The following is a 15,746-nucleotide window of genomic DNA, read 5'->3' as shown; positions in this document are numbered from 1 at the left end:
TGGGCTGTGAGGACAGACAGAAGAAAGAAAATCTTTTTCCAAGAACAGGAAAAAGGGAAGAAAAGAAAAGTGGTTAAGTCTGGTTAGGACCAGATAACCTGGCACAGAGAGTGCACAAATCCTGTTGAGGACTGGAGGCCTGCAGGATGGCTCGGGGGGAGAATTCCGTCTGAGGGATGGATCTCATGGCTGGGTGGAGAGCAGAATTAAACCTCAGGTGACTTGTTTGTTTGAAAAACCATTCCTGACATTGGTAATCAGGTACGGTTCCAAACTGTGTAGTCCCTGATTGGAAAATTAATGTGCATTGAAGTTACAGTAGTTAAATAGGAAAAGTCTGTTTGTTTTCCTAGATACTGCCGCAATGATTAGCATAGTGTACAAGTGTAAACCTTAAAGAAATGGACTGTCAGTTAAATGGGCAGGGGCTGGGTTGGTACCCAGGTAAAGTAAATGGTACGTAAATAGTAAAACAAGGTTGTATACGAGTATAAGGTAGCCATAACCGAGGACTGGTTACTGAGTAACAGTCTCGACCTAACCTTATTAGCAAGGTCATTACTGTCCATAACAAATAGATACCGATGAAACCAAACAATAGTGAACACTATGACTGTTATCTGAGGCGAATGCTGTGGAGTGGCATTAGAATGAGGGTTTAAACCTCTGAGTTAAAAGAAGAGCACCGACTGTAGTTGGGAGGAACCCCGCGACGGAGGAACAGTGAGACAGAAGATAACATAAGCAAATAATAATCTGTGCATGACCAACAAATGACTCTATATAGAGAGTGTTGGTGAACTGTGAAATGGAGAGTAGAAATTGTAATGCACTTCATTAAATATTTGTTACCTGGTCTCAGTACTCGCGGTATGAACATAAAAACAAAACCCTGTGTTTATAGAAGCTATAACCGAGTACAGAAAGGAGACGTATAAACCAAAGTTCTGTGTATTTTAGCAACAAATAATAACAGTGGTAATACATATCCAGATACGATGCATGCAAACGAAAATGAAAGATAATCATATTAAACCAGAGAACCTGTGCATGCAACTGTAACGATAGATATTCATTTTAATCAGGGAAACTGTGCGAAAACTGAAAGAGAGACAGTAATCATGCATGAAGGATAGTCTTTTCCACAGGGAAAAGGGCTAACTATCAAACGCTAAACATTCGCCGAGGTCATATTATACAGACTGGCGATAAAAGAGCGTCTAGAAATACAGAACTGGTAACCAGAAATTATCATCATAACTTGATAACACCAAGGCGAATGCCGTATGAAAATAAATAAAACCTGTAGCAAAATATAAACCCTATGCCTCTGTTTCTTGAGTATCGGACAAACAATCTGAAACGATTCAATATACTGATGGAAATGCCCTGAGGGCTAAAAGAGTTTGTGCTCAGTTGTAACTACAAACAGCACCGAACGGTGAAATATTAAACATAAATAAATCAGTACATTTGATTAAGGGAACAAGCCCCAATTTACTCATTACGGGATCTGTGCGTGAAGACCAGATCTGAAACCCAAGTAAACTACATCAAATGTACCAAACTTGCCGCAAGGCAGTTCTGTAAATCCAAATGGAAAACGTGAAATGCATAACGTAACCCAGAACTTCTCTATGAACTATAACATTCAACAGTGAAATCACCGTCGTGACCTATCTATGCAGCGAAGGCAACTGTAAGGGTTCTCCACAGAGAATACCCGGCAGCGGAAATGAGAAAACCGTATTGGAGGCAGAGGTCTGCACCAAACCACACATGGTAGTTCATGATTGTAACCATTAACCATTACTAAGTAAACAGGGCTTCGAATGCCGGGAACATACCTGTGTGTCACCGGAGGATTGTTTTGCAGTGTGAAGACACCATGGGTTCGTCCGAAGCATAGCAATATGCGGCTGCACAAACTCGGTAAAGAAATGTAAAGACTGTAAGTAACACTCCATGGATAACAAAGCAGTTAAATCATATGCAAGACTGATAAACCATGTTAATACCTGTGAGGATTCGATTATGGGCGGAATGCAGTCTCCGGAGCGTTGCAGGTTGAAGGGATAAGGTTGTTGGAGTCGAGCTCGAGAAGGAGCATTGAACCAGGTCCGCAAAGACCGCGGACACCAAATAAACGCTAAGATAGTGTGGAGACGCTTAAATATCATAGATGACCCTTGAACGATTTCCAACCCTCCGATCTCCGGATGAGATCTGGGCCGTCGAAGTAAGGCGGGAATCACAGGCGGTAAGACCAAAATCTGCAATACCAAGGCATCACATGGCCGGAGAAACCAGGCCATGCCACCTGCCCCGGAAGGACTGTTGTCTTAAAGGTAAGTATGACCTGTCATCCGATAGTACTGCAGCGGGACCATCAAAGCCCACGCCCATTAATACAGTGTCGTTGGTAATATCTTTAGTAGGTACTGTAATATAGGTAGAGTATACACCTATAACATAGTTACTATTATGCTTAATGCCGTGTGGAATATAAAACAGGGATCCATAAAATAGTATCGCATGCCAATGATACACATGTATATGGTTTCATGTATTTTAATTAACGCATGCCGATGTTACACATGTAGATGGATTAATGTATCTTAATTAACACACGCCAATGATACACATGTATATGGTATAATGTGTGAATTATGATTATAAAGTGTAATGTGCACACGTAAGACCGGATTATCTTATAGTGAGCATTAAGTTAGAATGGTTGGGTATATATTAAAAAAAAAAAATTATGTATATGTGGAAAGAGGTGTGACAGGTAGTTAATTATCTGGTAGGAAAAATGAGTTCGGATGACGCTCCCATGTCAGAAGAAGCTCAAATGAAGCTCAAACGTGGAGCCATGAAAGGAGGGCTCAGCACCGCAGAGGTTTGTATTGTATTTGGTATTATTTTACCTATGTTTCTGTCTTTTCAATAAGCAACCCTACGCTTATATAATGGAAATACACCCTGTGACTGCAAAAGCAAAAGGAAAAGGAAAAATTGCACCCTTCATAAGCTCTGTTTCAGCTAATCAGTAGGTCTAACTAAAACAAAATCCATAGGTTTCTAATAACACCCAATTGCATATCAAATTCCGCACATCACCGTCGATTTGACAGCTCTAGGTGAACTATTTCAGTTCCATTTCAAATCCCATTTCAAATCGGACAGTATACAATCCATTTGTGTTGTCCTTGCACAGTATACAATCCATTTGTGTTGTCCTTGCACACCTCGGCAGGGACTACCGCCACGGCAGTGGCTCTTGTTTTCATTTGGATAGTCATGTAATTGCATGTACTCACCACTGTTTTGTTTTGTTATTATGTTATGGGAATTTATGCTTAATTTTTGTGTTTGGATTATAATGTTGCTATATGGACTATGGACTATCAAATTGTTTATTTATTTATTTATTTTTCTAGTTTCTTATTACACAAGACAAGCTAAGATAAGATTGTTGTTTTATACTTTGTATGCATTGTAAATATTTTCAAAATTACTGTGAACTTAATTATTTTTTATAAATAAATAACTATTTAAATAATCATGATATTAATTATTTATTCAGATCTCACTTAATATAAATTCTTTAACATTATTTAAAATTAAATATATTAATTATTACCGTTGATAATTTATTTAAAAATAAAGTCATGTGCAAAATACAATGATAGTTTTTATAATATAATTTTAAAATTTGACAATAATTTTTAAAACAATATTTATCTTTGAATATGTAATTTTAATTTAATTATCAATGATTATTAAGTGGATAATATAGATTTAACCTCCATGGAATACTCAAGGATTTTCTTAGTAGTATAGAAAAATCAAAGATTGGATTTGTCTCCAAAGTCGTTATTCACTTTTTTCTCTTTTAATTAAATTTATTATTATAAAAAAAATGTCATACTACCTAGTACCATATGAAATGAATGATGGTTTTTTGAGCATTTGATATTGGGAAACCATGATATAGTAACAAAGTTTATTTACAAATTAAGAATCTTCATGATAAAGTGAAGTAAATCTCCATAGTTAATAATCTTATTCCATGTTTTTTTAAATGTATATATGCTTAACTCATATACTAAATATTTATAATAATAATTTAGTTAGTTTTATGATTTTTAAAATTTGACAACCTAAGATACATCATAAAGAAGCGTTTGATATTTATTATTTAGTATTTATTAACATCTATCAACCATTTAATTTATATAACTATACTATTATTACAATTATTTTTAATAAAAAAAATAAAATAGATTACACATCTACTAAAAATATACATCCCTATTTCTAATTTTACATTAACTCTAAAAGTTCAAAACAAAAATAAGTAGTCTTTCTTCCCCTGTAACTTATTTACATATTTATTATTAATTTACTACAACTCATTTCATGTTAGTTTTCACATGGATATTATAAATATAATTGTTTATTTTTATATTTATTTAATTATATATTTATTAATTTTAAATTATAATATAAATGGTAATATAAAAATATTTAATCATTTAAATATTATTATTTTTAATGGTATATTTATTAGTTTTAATTGTAATTTAATTAATTTTAAAAATATATATTAATTGAGGTTATTTTGGTTTGTTGGAATAAATAGTTTTTTTTGTCCACCCAAGTTCAAATTTCTACCATTTACATGATAAACTATAATACATATAAATCTTATTGTATTGACTTTGAACCTTGTGAACTCTTAAAAGAGTATATTTATGACTTAATTTAATACCAAAAATCTCACTTCATGATATCAACCATCTCATTCTAAAATTCAAACTGAAAAAAAAAACTTAAAAATAAAAAATAAATAAATAAATAAATTATATTCTCAAATAAATATTGATTAAATTATATATTATTAAATTTTAAATAATTCTATAAAATCTGAAACTTATATTTATTATACATAATATTTTGTTGTTTTTATTAAAATTTCTACTGCCACAAGCCTCGTGAACATTTATCCAAATAAAAATCTACCCTTTACTAACCACTAACTTGTTTTTCTTGAATATCAATAATGAATGAGTAAGCAGGTAAAAGAAAATTGTCCACCACTGTGTGCTGGCGGTGCCTGCACCATTCTTACGACCTCACATAAGTATCAATGTCAAATCAGCAACTTGTTTACATAAAGTTTCAGCCGCCCGACAAATTTTATTATTTTGTTATACAAACATGTCAAGGTCAGTACCTAAGATTTTGATTTATATTAATTTTTTGTTTTGATTTTGATAATATACCTCTTAAAAAAAGAGAATAACTAAATTACTTCTGATGGCATATCTATAAAAGGATAGAACAATCATATTAAGCGATCTAAAAAAATCTATAGAACATTGAAATTTACCCAATCTTGTGATGAAATAAAAAAATAAAAAATAGAACATTGAAATTAAAAAATAAAAAATACTGAATAACGTGGGTTACAGGGATTAAACAAGAAATTCAAATTATATGGACAAATGCTCTGGATAGAAAGATTTGATAAATGATATATAAAGATATGGACAAATGAAATCCCATTAATGATATACAAAGATATGGACAAATGAAATTCCATATAAAGACATATAAATATCAAAGATATGGACAAATGAAATTCCATATAAAGACATATAATTTATAGAGATGCTCTATGTGACGTATGTAATAATAACAAGTTACATATATGGATTTCCTTTCGTTATATTAATCGTCTTCTTCTCTATAGGAAGCCTGTGACTGGTCTGGTCAATTGAACCCTATGGATTTTGGAGGGTTGTTTTGGTATTCTGTGCTTCTGGGAAGCACTGTTATCACATTCTTGCTTTTCGATGTGTGGAGGAAGGCGTACTACAGGCTTCCTCCAGGTCCTGCGGGATGGCCGATTGTGGGAAATCTGCCGCAGGTGGGTAACAAGCCCCACGAATCCTTTTTCCACCTTGCCAACAAATATGGGCCGATCATGAGCCTCTCTCTCGGAATGAAAACCACAGTGGTGGTCTCCTCTTCCGCCATGGCAAAGGAGGTTCTCAAGACCCATGACCACATATTGTCTGGCCGGATCTTGACACAGGCAGGCAAGGCTCTTTCCCACTACAAGACCTCAATAGTCTTTAGCCAATATGGATCCCACTGGCGCATGCTCAGACGTGTATCCATTAACGAACTCTTTTCTGTGAAGAGGCTGGAAGCTCTACTACATCTCAGAAGAGATCAAGTAAATCGAATGATTCATCAGATTTTTGAAGATACCGTGAAGGGAAAGCGTGTGGATATTGGACACACAGCCTTCCAGTCCTCTTTTAATCTGTTAGGAAAAATGGTGTTTGGAAAAGATGTGTTGGATCCTCAGTTGGGTACTCAAGAGTTGAAATATGCCCTTTCTAAAGTGATGGTGCTTTATGCAACTCCCAATGTTGCAGACTTTTTCCCCTGCCTTCAGTTCTTAGATCCCCAGCGCGTGTACCGTAATACGAACTTCTATTTCAGAAAGGTGTATGACGTTATCGACAAATTCGTAGAAGATCGCCTGGTTACGAGATCAGAGGAAAGTAGGGACAGAAGTTATAGTGAAAAGGATCTGCTGGACGTTCTTCTGGACATGAGAAGCAACGAATTTACTGTCGACCATATGAGAGGCTACTTAGTTGTAAGCCTATTTTTTGTTTATTGGTTCTTGTTTAGCTGGTTCTAGCACAGCTCCTTTTCGTGTCCTCTTTTTCGGGTATGTATTTCGTGTCATCTTTCTATCTGATGTTTAGTTCCATTTTGGTGCAGGACATATTTGGGGCCGGGAGTGACACCACCGCAACGACAATAGAATGGGCGATGACAGAACTCATCCGCCATCCCCAAAAGATGAAACGAGTCCAAGCCGAACTAGATGAGGTAGTGGGGCGTGAACGAATGGTGGAAGAAAGTGACGCAGAGCGTCTCCCTTATCTCCGTGCAGTGATCAAGGAAGTGTTTCGATTGCACCCGCCGGCTCCTTTTCTGATCCCTCACAGAGCCGATAACCGTTGTGAGATTACGGGATTCGTGATACCGAAGCACGCTCAAATAATAGTCAACGTGTGGGCAATCGGAAGGGACCCTTCGATCTGGAAGGAGCCCTTGAATTTTATGCCGGAGAGATTTCTTGATACGGAGATGAGTAGTGTGGAGTACAGGGGACAAAACTTCGAGCTGATTCCGTTCGGGGCAGGGCGGAGAATGTGCGTGGGGCTTCCGTTGGCCAGTCGGATGGTCAATCTGCTGTTGGCGTCGCTCCTCCATCCATTTGAGTGGGCTCTTCCCCGAGGCATGAGTGCCGAGCAAGTGGACATGAGCGACAGGTTTGGGCTCACACTGGCCAAGGCGGTACCGCTGGAAGCGATTCCAACGCCACGCCTACCTTCGGAAATGTATTTGTTAGATTAAACTAGAAAGGAATTGGCTCTGGAGCAGCTCTTTCCTCAGCATAGCTTCTATCGTTTTGATGACTTTAATTGTATGTGGTAATGAACTTCTGCATCCATTCGATTGGTTGTTCTGTGATGATTTTCTGTGGTAATGAACTTTTCTATAGATGTGTGGTGTTTTTTTTTTAATGAGATTTTAGGTTAACATCTCACAAAAAGAATTGAAAAGAGTTGCAAATGGGTTTACGAAAAAATAAACCAGTACAAAGGATATTTTAAGAAGGGTTTATATTGACAATATTTTATTAATAAACAAATTATTTTTGCATTCAAATTAAAGCTTACTTTAATGTTGTTGTGTCATAAATAGGTTTATGAAAAAATAAACTAGACAAAATTTTAATAATAAGCAAATATTTTTAGTTAAAACTTACTTTAATGTTGTTGCATTCAAATATCATGTACAATTTTATTATTAGAAAGACAAAAAATGATTGTACCATTAAATGAAATTAATAGTCTTCCATAAAACAATGAAATCCATAGTCTTCCCTATATACATCCATTGACGCTATTAAGTTTAAAACATAGATAGAAAATGCTACTTAAGTTTAAAACATAGATAGAATATGGTATTTATTGATATATAACAATTTCTATTACTTATTACAAAATAAAAACTAAATATATTTTACTAAAATGTACACTTTTTAATAAAGTTAATATCAGTAAATTCAAAATCATTGTTAAAATTTAATTATAGTTATAAAGACTCATTCAAAATATATTTATTATTTATTATTTTTATATTTAAAAAATAAAAATGAGCATAATTAAATGAATATATATAATTATTTTAAAATAAAATTATAAAAAAAAAGTGTAAGATATTGATAAAGTTTTTTGGATTAATTACACCATAAATTAATAGTCTAAATTTCAAACCATCTAATATGATCTATCCAAAAAAAAAACTTTATCAAAATCAATATAATAAAAAAATGTCTAAAATCAAACAATAGTCCAAATTTCAAACCATGATCTATTCAAATTTTCTTTTATCAAAATCAATATAAATCAAGTCTCTAAAAACAATGTAAAATATGTATATTTTTAACTAATTTTTCCGAATTAAAATTTCATTTTTTCCAATTGCAACTTTTATATTACTAATAAAAAAGAAGAGTGTACATCATTTCCATTTATAGATAACCCAAGCATAACATAAAAATCAAAAGATCATGAACGTCCGCCAGAGCAGTAGTTATGCTACTCAAGTTATCAACATCAAGATACACTAACAGAAACCTTTCGCAGGTCATTTACCAACCAGCTTCAGCAATGAGACATAACTTTTATGAAAACATAACACCAAAATTGGGTTGACCGAATCGCTCTTATCCAAGAATAAGAAACATACATTCTGCATAGCACCCAGCAGTGAGACATACAGGTCATTCTAAATACAAACGCCATTACTTCACTAAATCTTCAGCAGGATCGGTTTATAAGATCTCAGAATAGGCGTTCAGCATAAAACATGTCCTTACCCTATAAAACCAGTAGAAAATATCCATAACGCACGCAGAACAGAAACTCGGAGGGCGTAGAACCCTGTTCAGGAAAAAAAATATATTGCCAAAGAGCTTTCTCACGCATGGAGACAATTAGTACAGCACAGGCTCCAAAAGGGAGACTTCATTTTGTTATTTAGAATAAATTGTTAATAAACTATTTATAAGGTTTTGAAATTAATTTCAATCATTTTTATAATATTTAAATAATCAAAATAATTTATGCCATTTTTATTTTTATTTTTTAATTTATTAAAAGAAATTTATATTTTTATATTCATATTTTAATTGCACTAATATTTATTCTATGAAAATTTTAATTTATTCATAACTAGCACAATCATATTAATAAATGTGGTTGATATAAGACAAAACATCATTTTCCATCATTTATATGTTAATCAGCTTTTGTAAATGAGACCAATCAAGTTTGGTTCCAACAAATCTATAGAGATTGCAATAATATTTTAAAATAAGTATTACCATACAACATCAAAAGATTGTGAGGCAAATTCCTCGTTTCCAAAAAAAAACTCTATGTCTAAAAACTTAAAACCAATGTCTATGTTCATAAATTCCAAAGAAGGGTGAATTCAATTAATTTTTAAAAATTATGTTGAAAGAAGACACATTTAAGAAAAACTTACCTAACAACACCAATATCACCAAAGAGAATTTATCAGGAAACAAGAGATGCTTAGATTTAATTTAAAAGAAACAATGGAGAGGAAACTACCAAGTATCTAGAATGTGTGGTGATTTGATCTATTAAAGGGAAAACCTTATGAGGATACATAAGGATTTGAGGGTTTGTAGTAGCAACAATGTGAAGTGTGACATTGCTTTCCTCCATTGCAATAGAACATAACAATTTTCTAGCTTTCCATCATATGGTTTCCACTATACAAGAAGGCCCAATCATCAAGTCAAGGCTCAATGGGAGGAATAGATCAAATCTCTAAATGAAATTACACTAAGTTGAAAAGAAGCAGAGCATTTTATTATTAAAAAATTATTATTATAATGGATGAGTTGATCTAAGGGGTGGAAGAATAGAAGCGGCAAGGCCCAATCATCAAGTCAAGGCTCAATGGGAGGAATAGATCAAATCTCTAAATGAAATTACACTAAGTTGAAAAGAAGCAGAGCATTTTATTATTAAAAAATTATTATTATAATGGATGAGTTGATCTAAGGGGTGGAAGAATAGAAGCGACAGAAGACAATGGAGAAGGCCCAATCATCAAGTCAAGGCTCAATGGGAGGAATAGATCAAATCTCTAAATGAAATTACACTAAGTTGAAAAGAAGCAGAGCATTTTATTATTAAAAAATTATTATTATAATGGATGAGTTGATCTAAGGGGTGGAAGAATAGAAGCGACAGAAGACAATGGAGTTGCTGCGTTAACAAATGGCCAAACAGATAATATTTAAATTTATTTTGTAATCTTTATAAAGAAACTCAAAAAACAATTGAAATACTTTTGATTTCATGCATCAGATGGTGTATTAGACAAAGAATATTCCCTTAACATGAAATCTTGTCCATTGTTTTAATAAAAATTCAAAAAACCCCAAGTTTAATTTCAATATAGACCACTTCTACTTAAACTAATTTGTTCAAAGTATTTCTAGTTTGATTGATTTTTTTTTTTTCCATCCCTAAAAACACTATAGTAACTGATATAGTGTTGGCAAACTATTTCCCATAATCTTATAAATATAAAATTTATGCTTAAACAAAGATCAACTTACCCTTATTTGAGCTCTTTTTAAATATTAATAATAATCTTTCCATGTGAATCTCCTTAACAAAAATGCTATGCTGGAGGAGGGATCGGTATACCCATTCATATGTTCTCTTTCCGTAGAAATAATAAGATTGAGAAATAATTACTTAACTCTTTTAAGGTTCCCTCAATGAGAACAATAAGTTTAAAGAAAAGTTGGCCATCTTTTCACATGTTACTCCTTATAATATTATGGCTAAGGAATGGTCAATTATTACATAGCTATGTTTTTTTATATGTGAATAATATGTTTAAAGAAAGACTATTTACCTCTTCTTCATCCTTCCCTTTTATACACATGTGGCATTATTCCTTAAAATGAAAATCTTATAATTGTATAGTGTATCTATAAAGGATAATATGGAATATTAGAGATATAGTCAAAAGAAAATTTAATACACCCTAATGAAAAAATATACTCACTTGAAAAAATAGGTTTTTATAAATATCTTCAAACCACATCATTTCATATAAGGAAATTTTAAATCTTTAGTTCTTTTTAAAATCAAATTATATTTCAATTATTTTCACGTTATTATAAATATTAATAAAAACAAAAAATACCCACCTTAACCAAAAATGTATATACTTGTTTTTCATTAGCTTATTTTATAAGCTTATTTTAATTTTATATTATCAAATTTTAATTTTACAAATCCAAATAATCTCACTTTTCATATTACTATTTTGCAAATTTATTATTAATTAATCTTATATATATACTAGTTTAACTATATAAAATAAAAGTTAAAAAATGTTTATAAGCATAAACATCAATCTATTTTAAAGGTATAAACATTTATTTTATTATAGATGTCAAATTTATAAAATTAAAAATTTCATAAGAATTAACTAAATTATAACTTTATGAATATTATTATAAACACATATAACAATATTCTTAATCGTGGAAATTAACCTCAAATTTATTATGGAGACTCTTAATCTATAAATAGACTTTGTTACAAATTCATGATGCCACAACAGTGGCTCAAGAATGCTTACACTCATAAAAACAATATATCAAAATGCCTTCATCATGCAATTAGACATTTTATATGAGATGAAAAATCAAGTATTTCATTTGTGGTTGAATTACTATAACATAGAAATCAATGCACATCGTCAATATTTTTTTTCCTTACACTGAAATCAATGCTCAATGTTAATCTAATTACCTTCAAATTAATATACACCATACATCTAGTTACATTGAATCGGAAATCAACGTCTTCACTAAAATCAATGCAACTAATGCAAGCAATCAAATAGGATGATAAATCAACATCTACACTAAAATCAATGCATCTATTGCAAACAATCAAATATGATTACACCTCAACATCTACACTGAAATCTATAAGCAACCAAATCGGATTAGAAATCAACATCTACATTAAAATTAATGCATCTAGTGTTAGCAATAAAATAGGATTAGGAATCAAGATCTACACTGAAATCAATGCACCTAATGCAAGCAATCAAACATGATTAGAAATTAACATCTAAGTTAATGAAATCAATGCATCTAATGCAAACAATTTTCTTCCATTTCTCTCCCTCATCCATCTATATCTATCTCCCCTTCTTTTTTCTCTATTTCACCCCTCCAAACATACACACTCTCTCTCTTCATATCTATCTATCTCTTCCTCCCTGCATCTATCTCTCCCTTCTTCCCTCTCCCCCCCTTCCATCTATATCTCTACATCTCCCTATGTATATCCTTCTTTGCCTCTCTATATCACCCCACAAACATACACATTGTTTCACCATGTCTATCAATATCTCCCTCCCTCTCCCTCACCCTCTCCATCTCCCTTTTTCTTCTCCTTCTCTCCCTCTGACTCCCCTTCTATCTCTCTTCCCTCCTACTCTCCTCTCGTCCTCTCTCTCTCCATCTCCCTTGTCACTCCCTCTCTCTCTCTCCACCTTTATCTCTCTATGTCTTTCTTCTTACCTCCCTCTCTCTTCCCCTCCATCTCCATCTCTCTTTGTCCCTCCCTCTCAAGTCCTCTCTCTCTTCCTTCATCTCTCTCCTTTTCTCCACCATCCTCTTTATCTTCCCCTCATCTCTCTCTCTCTCTCTCTCTCTCTCTCTCTCTCTCTCCTCCTCCAACTTTGTCACTATTTTTTACCTCCCTCTCTCATTCTCTATATCTCTCCTTCTTTGTCTTTCTATCTCACCTCCAAACATACACACTCTCTCTCCATCTCTCCCTTGTCACTCCATCTTTCTCTCTCTATATGTATTTCTTCTTCCCTCCCTATCTTTTACTCCAACTCCATCTCTCTCCCCCTCTCTTTCTCCTCCTCTCCCTCTCTCTGTCTTTGTATCCCCCCTCTCTTTCTCCTCCTCCTCTCTCTCTCTCTCTCCATCTTTGTATCTCCCGTCTCTCTCTTATCCTTCTCTCCCTCTCTCTCCTCTCCTTATCTCTTTCTTCACTCCTCCTCTTCTCTCTCCCTCACTTTATCTCCACTTTTCCCTTGTCACTCCCGCTATGTCTCCACCTCTATCACTCTAGCTCTTTTTTCTTCCCTCCTATATATTATTATTATGCAATTTTAAGGTCACGACCAAGCGAGACACCAAATTGGTGTATGAGACCCCCTTGTTTGTGGGACAAGGGACCCACCTTCGCACAGTTATTTGACTGCTAAGTCTACGAAGGCATACATACTCTACCTCCCTCTGGTTTTGAACGTGTGACCTCTTGGGAGGAAACACATGCTCTTAACCATTAGGCCGACTCAAACTGTATATTTGGAGCTAATATACATCCTAATATATTAATATATATTATAATATAACAAATTTTATATTATATTAATTTAAAATTAATAAATTTAATAATATTAATATTAAATTTTTGATATTAATATCAGATTTCATAATTTAATATTAATAGTAATATTATTTTTTTTAATATTAATGTTAGATTTAATAAGATTTCTACATGACATGATAATAAAAATTATAATAAAATTTAGAATTTTAATGTGGTATTTAAACTTTAATTTTAATTTGGAATTTTAAAGTGGGAAGAAATTTTGTGGAAGATAAATTTATGATCCATTCAAATTCAAGGTATATGATAAGGTATATTTTGAGCACAGATAGATATACTTATACCTTGTCCCCATATTGGGTTGTAGAATGGCCTATCAGCTGAATAACATAAAATCATAAAAAAATTCTAATGTTGTTCATAACCTAGATACACTTGAATTCTCATTTTTAATAAAATAATATCATATCAACTTAGTTATATTATTAATGGATTAAATTTTAGATATTTACTAATTTTAAAATCTAAATTATGGGATACTCTATCTTAAGGTTTTTCCTTATCCCATAGACTGAATTGATATGTCTATAGTGATGATATCATTACTAATCTGAAGCCTATAGTGGGTTCATCACTAGCCTATAATAGATCTAGTAATAGATATGAGATCCTATTTTCTTCATTGTTTATTCAAGAGTGATATGTGTTTTCGGGGTGAAGTAATGATGAGGGAACAAGAGGTTTGAAAACAAAATTTACATAGGCTTGCTCAAGCTTAATAGCTCAATTGAGCCCCTAGTTAAGCACGTAAATGGCTCACTCTTTGAATTTAAAATTCAAGCGCTTGATCGAGCGTTTAGCTTCTAAGGTCCTTAAAACCATAATTTTAGCACCCCTTCTGCATTTGTTTTTCTGCAACACCATTTTGTAACCTAGTGGACATAGGGACAAATTTGTCCTTAGGTGGCAGAGTTGATCATGTTGGATTCATGAAGCAATTCCCTATCCTATTACATATGAGTTTGATCTTTTGGAATTCATATGATATTTTTTATTTAATTTATTTTAAACATAATGCTTGAAATATAAACAACTAAAATATTTCAAAAAATACCACTATCTTCGTTTACGAGTCATATTCAAAAGGGTACTATTGCTTTTTCATTTTATCTAAATAGTTGAAAAAAACCTTTTTGGAAGTAAAATGCAATTGAACATAAAATATACACAACGAAAAAATTTCAAAAAATACCACTATCTTCGTTTACATGTCATATTCAAAAGGGTACTCTTGCTTTTTCAATTTATCTAAATAGTTGAAAAAACCTTTTGCCAACACGTGTCTGCAAAATGCATTTGAAATACTACTTCGCCAACTTTGAAAAATAATAAAAAAATATAATTTTACATAAATATAATATATATCTATATATATATATATATATATATATATATATATATGAAAACCTTAGTTCTCTCTGGGTAGATCATGCTCAGATATATATATATATATATATATATATATATATATATATATATATATATATATATATATATATATATATATATATATATATATATATATATATATATATTACACATTTTAGACTAAGCTATGATTCGTGAACACACACGCCTCTTAAGATGTGTGAAAATTTACAAGGACAAGTATTGCATTTAATGGAAAATTGAGAGACTATATGACACTGAATTTTTTTTGCAAAAAATATCATTGAGACAACAACATAATTCTTGACATATTGTCTTTGTACTCAGAATCAAAATTCATAATGTTTATATGAATTTTGAGGGCTCCCAATTAAAATTCACAATGCTTATATGAATTTTGAGAGCTTCAATTCGATTAAAAAAAATAAATAAATGAAATTTCATCACTACATTTCGCGCAAAAATGTAACCTGTCTTCATGCATTCTCTAAAGTTCAAAAGAGCACAAAAAGAATGGATTAATAAATCTAATAGAAACTACTCTTAGAGAAAAAGTGATAATGACATATTAAAGTATATGCATTTGCATTGAAAAGATTCTAACAAAGAAGTTGCAACGAAAAGATCTCACATACAAGAAATAAACGTATGGAATGATTTCTTACTTTTAAATTTATAATTGCTTGTATCATATATATAGAATATACA

The 15,746-nt window shown here is 32.2% G+C and overlaps 2 protein-coding genes across 2 annotated transcripts; one reads left to right on the top strand and one right to left on the bottom strand.

Annotated features, from left to right (window-relative positions):
• Positions 1-1,504: 1,504 nt before the first annotated feature.
• Positions 1,505-2,410, bottom strand: LOC149232453 (uncharacterized). Its single transcript, XM_089381919.1, has 4 exons — positions 2,019-2,410; positions 1,848-1,919; positions 1,724-1,763; positions 1,505-1,584 (listed from the first exon to the last, which is right to left on the bottom strand). Exons 1-4 carry the CDS (start codon positions 2,313-2,315, stop codon positions 1,505-1,507), a joined length of 489 nt encoding a protein of 162 aa, XP_089238045.1. The 5' UTR covers positions 2,316-2,410.
• A 3,304-nt stretch (positions 2,411-5,714) lies between these two features.
• On the top strand, positions 5,715-7,572 carry LOC149232452 (cytochrome P450 76T24-like). The gene is made up of 2 exons (XM_089379416.1): positions 5,715-6,682; positions 6,811-7,572. The coding sequence occupies exons 1-2, from the start codon at positions 5,795-5,797 to the stop codon at positions 7,450-7,452; spliced, it is 1,530 nt and encodes a 509-aa protein (XP_089235542.1). The 5' UTR covers positions 5,715-5,794; the 3' UTR covers positions 7,453-7,572.
• Positions 7,573-15,746: the final 8,174 nt, after the last annotated feature.

The sequence above is a fragment of the Pinus tabuliformis genome, chromosome J, assembly GCF_031772625.1.
Source record: "Pinus tabuliformis cultivar Carrire ecotype Pingquan chromosome J, CPIR1, whole genome shotgun sequence".
NCBI classification, from domain to species: Eukaryota; Viridiplantae; Streptophyta; class Pinopsida; order Pinales; family Pinaceae; genus Pinus; species Pinus tabuliformis.
This window is presented reverse-complemented; position numbering and strand designations above follow the sequence as displayed.

Excerpts from the sequence above, each read along its gene's own strand:
- LOC149232452 (XM_089379416.1), top strand. The coding sequence starts at position 5,795 with ATGGATTTTGGAGGGTTGTTTTGGTATTCTGTGCTTCTGGGAAGCACT. Across the intron at positions 6,683-6,810 it reads ATATGAGAGGCTACTTAGTT|GACATATTTGGGGCCGGGAG; the intron begins GTAAGCCTATTT and ends ATTTTGGTGCAG.
- LOC149232453 (XM_089381919.1), bottom strand. The coding sequence starts at position 2,315 with ATGGCCTGGTTTCTCCGGCCATGTGATGCCTTGGTATTGCAGATTTTG. Across the intron at positions 1,920-2,018 it reads CCATAATCGAATCCTCACAG|CCGCATATTGCTATGCTTCG; the intron begins GTATTAACATGG and ends GAGTTTGTGCAG. Across the intron at positions 1,764-1,847 it reads AATCCTCCGGTGACACACAG|ACCTCTGCCTCCAATACGGT; the intron begins GTATGTTCCCGG and ends GGTTTGGTGCAG.